This window comes from Takifugu flavidus, unplaced genomic scaffold (assembly GCF_003711565.1).
Source record: "Takifugu flavidus isolate HTHZ2018 unplaced genomic scaffold, ASM371156v2 ctg769, whole genome shotgun sequence".
Taxonomy (NCBI): domain Eukaryota; kingdom Metazoa; phylum Chordata; class Actinopteri; order Tetraodontiformes; family Tetraodontidae; genus Takifugu; species Takifugu flavidus.
In genome coordinates, this window is record NW_026622379.1 from 1 (window position 1) to 7,530 (window position 7,530).

Genomic DNA, 7,530 nt, shown 5'->3' on the forward strand with positions numbered 1-7,530 from the left:
TCCAGAGGGACTTTAACCTTTGATGTACTAAGATCAGAGCCTGTATATAATATAAATATATGTATAAATGTATTTAATATAAATGATCTGATCCTGAAATTTTTTTGAAGGATTCTTTATCATGGTTGTCATAGATCTGTTGATCTGAATGTTTTTCTAGTAAGATAGGTTTTAGCAACTGTTTTACTATTTCCCATCTGTAGATGTTTGCTACAACTGTCACAACTTTAGTCCTCAATCATGCAGTTGACTAGTCTCTAAATTGCCCAAAGCACTGTGTGAGTATGGGTGGAAAAGGTTAAGGTTTAAAGTGATTTTTGTCTTTTAAGGTTCCCTCACCTTTCTTTTTACTGCAGTGGTACCAGTGTTCTCCAGAACGACTTGGAGAATCAGTCAAGTCATTGTTCATCCAGTGCCACCTGGACTCAGGAACAAGTGCTTTCCTCAAGCGGAGCATAGAGAAGTCTGGTTGGATGTTTACCCAACTCTACCACTCATTTGTATCAGCCATCCTTAGCCCTCTGGTCTCCCGCACTTCTTAATGGGTAAGCATCAGTGCAGACATGTTTCCACTTCTGGTATCTTTAACTAACCTCCGCTCTTTCTTAATGACTCAGGTTTCTTGTCTCTGGTCTGGCTCCATGTTTGTGTTTTCTTCTGAGCAGTTCCAGCGATTGTTGCAGATCCATCCAGAGTGGAGGGCTGACAGACTTCTGGACTTGGGAGCTGGAGATGGAGGAGTCACTAAAGTGATGGCCGCTCATTTCAGTGAGGTCTATGTAACTGAAGTTTCACTGCCCATGAAATGGAATCTACAGAGGAGAAATTACAAGTGAGTTCTACAGTTTATCTGTAAACCTCAACAGAATTATAGACAAAAGATTTTGAATCCAAATTAGTGACAGCATTTAATCCATCCTCTACAAATCAGTGTTGGAACACATACAAGCCAGGCAAAGAAGTAGTGGACAAGACTTACTGTGACTGTGACTGGGAGAACTAGAGATTCTTTTAATTATTCAATTATTTTAGTTGATATTTATTTTTTAGACTGAGCACATTCCTCATATGTTTATTACTGTATATCCAGAGATGCCACAGTGATTGTATTTCAATGAGGTCGACATCATCATTGCATTTTTCCACCCACGTTTTCATTTTAACCACAGCAAATAAAAATTTCATTAATCTCAGATTTTTCATTGTCAGGTTTGGCATGTAAGTGATATTTACTTGGATATTACCTAGCATGTTTTGACCTGCTGTTTCTTGAAATCTTCCACTACAAAAAATAAGTGCATTGCTGCCCTAGAAAAAATGTGTAGTACTGCTTACACAATAGTAAATAAGATCATGTCACAGGTCACCTATGGTAGATTTATGAGAGTTACAGGCATTAACTGTGTTTTTATTAGCATGTATATATGATAAGAAAAACTTGATGGAACCCAACAATTAAGTAATATTATGGTACATTATTAAGACCAAATATTACTCCCTTTTTCAGACGGTATCTTTTTCCAAGGTTTAAATGGCTGTACTATACTAAATGTGTTTGTTAGAAATTACAGATTTTAAAGATGTGGTATAAGATTAGTGCAACATTATTTTGAATAATTTCCAAGAATATAGGCACTCTTCATTGTAACATTTAATAACCTGATTGCCTTATTTGACTGTTTTTTTTTCATGCTCAGAGTTCTCGGTATAGATGAGTGGCACCAGACTGGTTTTAAATACGATGTGATCAGCTGTCTGAATTTGCTCGACCGCTGCGACAACCCTCTGCTTCTTTTGCGCAACATCCAATGGTCATTAGTTCCCGACACAGGGAGACTCATCTTGGCAGTTGTACTTCCATTTCAGCCTTATGTGGAAGTTGGTGAGTCTGACTCATTAGTACACTACATTATAAATAATAAGTGTTTATTTACAAAGCATTTTCATTGTATTATTTTTATTTATTTTAGGTGGAAAATGGCAACGCCCCAAAGAACATCTCAGAATGAAGGGAAAACTGTGGGAGGATCAAGTAACAGAATTATCCACTGAGGTCTTTTGGAGGCTAGGGTTTGAAGTGGAGGCTGTGACTCGGTTGCCATACCTTTGTGAAGGGGACATGTACAAGGATTATTACGTTCTGGATGATGCAGTGTTTGTGCTGAAGGTCAGAGGAAAAGTTATGAATCTGCTCAATGAAACCTCTGACATCAATTATTGTGAATGAAATTTAGTATAATTCAAATAATCATTTTTAATTTTTAAGCATTATTCATAAAGAGTATATCTGACTTTAAATGGTTAGTCAGGTGTGAAATAATGGTAATGTAAGTACAATGCAAATGCAAATTTATTGTGATTACAGGAGAAAAAATGGAAAAAGATTGAGTGTGCCTATATTGAAATGAAAATACACCATCAAAGACATATCAACATTTCTATGCATTTGTAGTGAGATTTTTTATTTTCTTTATATTTACTATCAGTGCCATTGCTGTCTGTTATTAGTGGACATACTCACGATTGAATATTTTTTACATTTCTATATGTATGTGTATAATACGTACATGTATATGTGTGTAGATATGTGTGTATGTCATACTGGGAAAAAAAAGTGTTACAATCTTAAAAATTCAAATTGCAATGTAGCAGTCATACCTGACTATTAATGATATACTTAAAAGGCAACATTTAACCAAAAGAAAAGTGCATGTTGCATCATCATGTGATGAGAGTAGTGTGTTTTGTCAAAAAAAAAGGTATATATAAGCTGTACAGATAAAGAAAAAAAACAATTTCCACTCTCTGTCAACATAGCTGTGTGTCATTCATTTTGTCAACAAAGACCACAGTAAAAAAAAAAATGTTAAAAGTGATAGTTTCCTCATAACACTAGCACATTAATGCAGGGTTGGTGATTAGTCCATGAGACATTCAAAGAAGGGTGTGACAGGTGTTCAGTAGTGTAGATTCTTGCTCCCAAGATGTCATCAAGGTACACAAAAAGGAAAGGCAGTTCAAGCACAACAGAGTTCATAAAGCGTTGAAATGATTGGATGGCATTTATAAGGCCAAACATCATCCTCAGCAACTCAGGGTGACCAGTGTGGGGGGAAAAAAATACAACTTTTTACAGTGGAATTTTAGCCGTTTGGAGAAGTAAACGATGAATCTACGTTACTGCGTAGGAGATGGTTTATTCCAGTCAGTCGGTCAGGATACATACACGGATGCATGCAGAGAGATCTCTACTAAGCGTACACAGTTCTGATCTTATATAGCCGAAGGCCCGCCTCCGAGGCGCGGACACAGGACGTCAACACAGCGTGTGTGCGCTGCATGCACCGCATGTGTTTGGTGCCTTCACAGCATGTGTTCAGGCTGGAGCAAGAAGTTGAATGGCTGAGAATGTGTGTGTGTGTGTCCTGCCCCCTCAGTCGTTTGACCTAGGTCTCCTTTGAACCTCAGGGCGCCTTTGTTTCCTGTAAATGCATGAGGTGGCAAACGGACTCATCTGGGGTCCCAGTCTCCACCACACCCTTCCTAAATTTCCATTTCAACCCTTCCTGTTGTACTCAATTTACATTTCGCACTCAAATTCCATTTCAGTGTCAACACAATGGTGTGTTGTTAAACGATCACAGACCACAGCAAAAAATACCTGGCACAGCTCACAAGATCAAAGCACCCTATAGGCAACATTTGTTGATTGTGGCCTCTAAAATGTTGGTGCTCCTCTTCAGGTTGTTGGATATTGTTAGGAATTGGAACACACTGTCAATCCAGAGCATTCCAAACATGCACACACACACACATACACACACACACACAAGAGTTATGATAACTGTAATGCGATTCTGCTTCCTTGTGTGTACGCATCCGTAAATGTGTGTCTGTGCGGAGTGAGTGTTAGTGGAGTTCGGGTTGCTGGTCACCTGATTGGTTTCTACAGTGGTCCAAGGATTTAAAAGCTCCACCTAAATTTCAAGATGGGCTCTCCACCTTTCTCCCAAGTGGCACTTCCGGCACGATCTCAATGTACAGAATTGAAAATGGATGATTCATTTTGTAGACAGTATGAGGTGATAATCCCTTTTCTTTGGGTCTATTTTCTCCTATTTTCTTTGTCCAATTTTCTTTGTCCAATTTACCTTCTCAATTGTTTATGGCGAGTTCCAGATTTCAGTGTCTGCAGTTGCAACAGCCTGGACCTCACCTTATCCTTGGAAATGATTTAGGTGGGGCAGGGTAGCTCAAATTGATGAAAACTTTGTTGCATCAGATTCGACTTCTATTTTCCATTTATGCTATCACTCACTCTCAGACCCGGAAATTCAGAGACATGGTAGTTCAGAAAAATGATACTACACAAGGACTGTCCACCCTTCTGCTTATCATCTTCGTGATGATGCACTGGAGGATGGGCACACCTCTTTTTAGGTGAATGTCTGAAAAATTTGGAAATCATGTTTAACCCTGATGCCTATCTGGCAGATCTATCCAGTCCAGTTAAATCAGATGTCATTGATCTCATAAGTCATCTTGACCTTCTTAGTGAAGTACTATTTCAAATGACAGTGCTAATTCACAACATTAATGATTGGCAGGCCAAGAAAATTAAGCAGCACACCAATGCAGGAGAAGGCCCAGTACTTGCTTGACTGTGGTTTTGCTGTTCCTAGTGACAGTCATTGGAGCTCCCCATCTCTGTTAGTCCCCAAGTCACTGATGATCAATGTTTGTCATGATTCCACTGAGGTTAATGACATCACAAAATGGTGATGCCTTTAGGTCTTAGAAAGGCCCCAGCCATTTTCCAACAACTAATGAAAACTGTGGTGTTGCTCGTTTCAACGTCTACCTAGATAACATCGTGGCCTACTCCTCATGCCAGAGCATGCGCAGTCTCGCCAAGAAATCTTTGATTGTTTGGTGTCTGCTTCCTTCAAAATGTTCACATGTCTTTTTGGCAATTCTAAGTCAAGTCTCAAGTCCTTGTCGGAGGAAGCTTGGTCAGGTCTGAAGTCCTTGGTCATGAGTCAAAGTCAAGTCTTAAGTTTCTTCTGGTTATGATGAGCCTTCTAATATCTGCTGCTATGCAGTCTGCTAAAAACACTGCACACCTATATCTAAATTATTTTTTGAATTATAGAAATTCAAGGCATTTACTGTATTATTATCACTCCTTTTTGTGGAACCAGTCACCTGTGTTGTTTGTTTGAATGCACAAAGCAAGATGTACTTCCTAAGGAGACTACAATCCTACAACATCTGCAGCAAATTTCTGCAGAGATTTTACTAGTCTGTGGCTGCCAGTGTCCTCTTTTACGCTGTGGTGTGCTGAGGGGCAGCATATCCAAGAAGGACACATCCAGGCTAGATAAACTGATTAAAGGAGCCAGTTCTGTGGTTAGCATGAAGTTGAAGCTACCATACTGTGCGACATTTACTTGTGTGACACATGCACACACAGAAATGGACAACTGGTGCAATATAGTTGATATGTATATATACCTTCTTCTCTTCCATAGTGCAATAACTCAACCATATGTCCTGTGTGATGCTCTTTCTGCTCTTTCTACATTGAGCTCTTTGCATGCCTTTTCTAGAAAGCTAGGCAGTCTGCTGCTTGTTGATTAGAGGATACCTGGACATAGCAAATGAGCTCAGTCTTGACAGATAATACATGTTCATTGTTGGGGAGAAAGTGATCAGTTTTGTTCCCGTGCTGTTGCCATCAGAGGAATGAGACGGAAGCTTCAGTTTACTTGCTGCAAGGGCAACCACATGTCTGCAGTGTGGGCTACAAGTGTGGGCCCTGGTGAGGTTTATTCTTATACTAGCACACGAACATGTAAGATTACAATAAGCGTAAGTGTAAGCGTCATGTGATAAAGCATAAGCATCACATGATAAAACAAGCATGATATATACAAAAGGAACATATAAGAAAATGGGGGATGGAGTGTCACAGGATGTTCAGGTTGTCCCCTGCTATCCTGAGGTGATAGAACATCAGCTAAAGTAGGTCAGGGTTCTGGTCAGGAGTGATAATAAGTAGTTATATGAACAGTTTGAACCTAACATTCATCCTTTGGCTTTTCTTCCTCACGACAGTGAAAAGGCTTGGATTTTTAACAGTTGGCTCATCCTCGTCATCCTCTCCACTACTCCTCTCAGCAAGTATGGTGACTTCCTGGTCCTCAGCCAAGACCAGGTCTGAAAAAGTCGATGTTGACCGTGGTGATAATTAAGTTAATGAACGATAAGTAAGACTGAATTATGTTACTGATGCTTTTGGAAGTGAGAAAAGATGGTGCCTGGCTTGAAAAGTTGGGAGAAGGAAATATATACAATGTATTAAATTAACTATTTGGTGCCCGAAACTATCAAGTTAAGAATGATGCTTGTGATGATAATGAGTTGCAATTGTGTACATTCAACTACATACAGTATATCATCTCCTTCATCTCACTCTTGACTACATCTGGTGCAAAGACATTTTAATCTAGCCAAAAGAATCAGATTGATGGGTATAGTAACATAGACATCGTGTAGACCAGGAGCCACCAACCGGTCTGGTCTGGTCCGGACTCAGAAGCAATAATGCACGAACCCAGATCTCGAATTCGTTCATTACTGGAGAAATTTAAATTTGATAAGTTTATTCTATTTCAATTGCCTTTCTAATGTTTACAACCAATGCCGTAATCACTACAAAGCGGAGCCGGTTAAGACCAGGAAAGGAACGGTCCATTGTGTAAGAGTCAAGCCATTCCTCAACTGAACACGCCTCTGCATTCCATGCAATAAACATATTGGTACTCTCATTTGTTCGGAGGTGGAAGACGAGAGCGATAGAGAGGCAGAGAATGGAGGTGAGCCAGAGACAGGTAAAGAAATGGGTAAGTGAGATAGAAATGGTAGTGTACTGTCTAAGAAAAAAGGCAAAAATTAACAGTAAAAATAGAGCCTTCACCTGATCATTATTTATGCTCATCCTTCCTCCTGGCAGTTCAAAACCTGTTGGGGTCCAGGGTTCCAGGTTGTGTTTGGGTTTTCCTGCAGGGGGCGTGGAGGAGTCATTAGTGGCAACAGCTCTTGTGGCAGGCAGGCGCACCTGTCAGCAATTTCCATCAGGCCACCTATTTAAGGAGGGCGTGCGTGCCGATCAGGGTCGGAGTGTTTTGCTGTCTTGTTTTGGTGTGTTAGTTTGAGGTCTCCATGCCGTCCTGCTGGACCTGTAAATGTGCATAACCTGACTCCTGTGCTGGGTCTGCGCTGGAGCTCTCTGTGTGCCCCGGAAGATTGAACTAGTGCTTCCCTGCAGTCCAGGAGGACTACCAGTTTGATTTGTTTAGTTTAATAAAACCTATTTTTGGACTTTTTATCACTGTAAAAACCCTACCTTAACAAAATCTATGTTATGCTCAGAGACTTTAGAATTAAAAGTATGAACTGTCACTATGACACTGTTAGGTTCAAACGACCTGAAACATGAGAAAAACAAATGAGGCAAAGACAACAGTT

The 7,530-nt window shown here is 40.0% G+C and overlaps 1 protein-coding gene across 1 annotated transcript; it reads left to right on the forward strand.

Annotated features, from left to right (window-relative positions):
• The first annotated feature begins 640 nt into the window (after positions 1–640).
• On the forward strand, positions 641–2,816 carry LOC130521184 (protein-L-histidine N-pros-methyltransferase-like). Its single transcript, XM_057024814.1, has 3 exons — positions 641–832; positions 1,698–1,882; positions 1,971–2,816. Exons 1-3 carry the CDS (start codon positions 642–644, stop codon positions 2,225–2,227), a joined length of 633 nt encoding a protein of 210 aa, XP_056880794.1. The 5' UTR covers position 641; the 3' UTR covers positions 2,228–2,816.
• Positions 2,817–7,530: the final 4,714 nt, after the last annotated feature.

Bases quoted from the DNA above. Each gene is read 5' to 3' on its own strand.
- LOC130521184 (XM_057024814.1), top strand. From the start codon at position 642: ATGTTTGTGTTTTCTTCTGAGCAGTTCCAGCGATTGTTGCAGATCCAT. The intron at 833-1,697 runs GTGAGTTCTACA...TTTCATGCTCAG, and splicing joins CTACAGAGGAGAAATTACAA to AGTTCTCGGTATAGATGAGT. The intron at 1,883-1,970 runs GTGAGTCTGACT...TATTTATTTTAG, and splicing joins TCAGCCTTATGTGGAAGTTG to GTGGAAAATGGCAACGCCCC.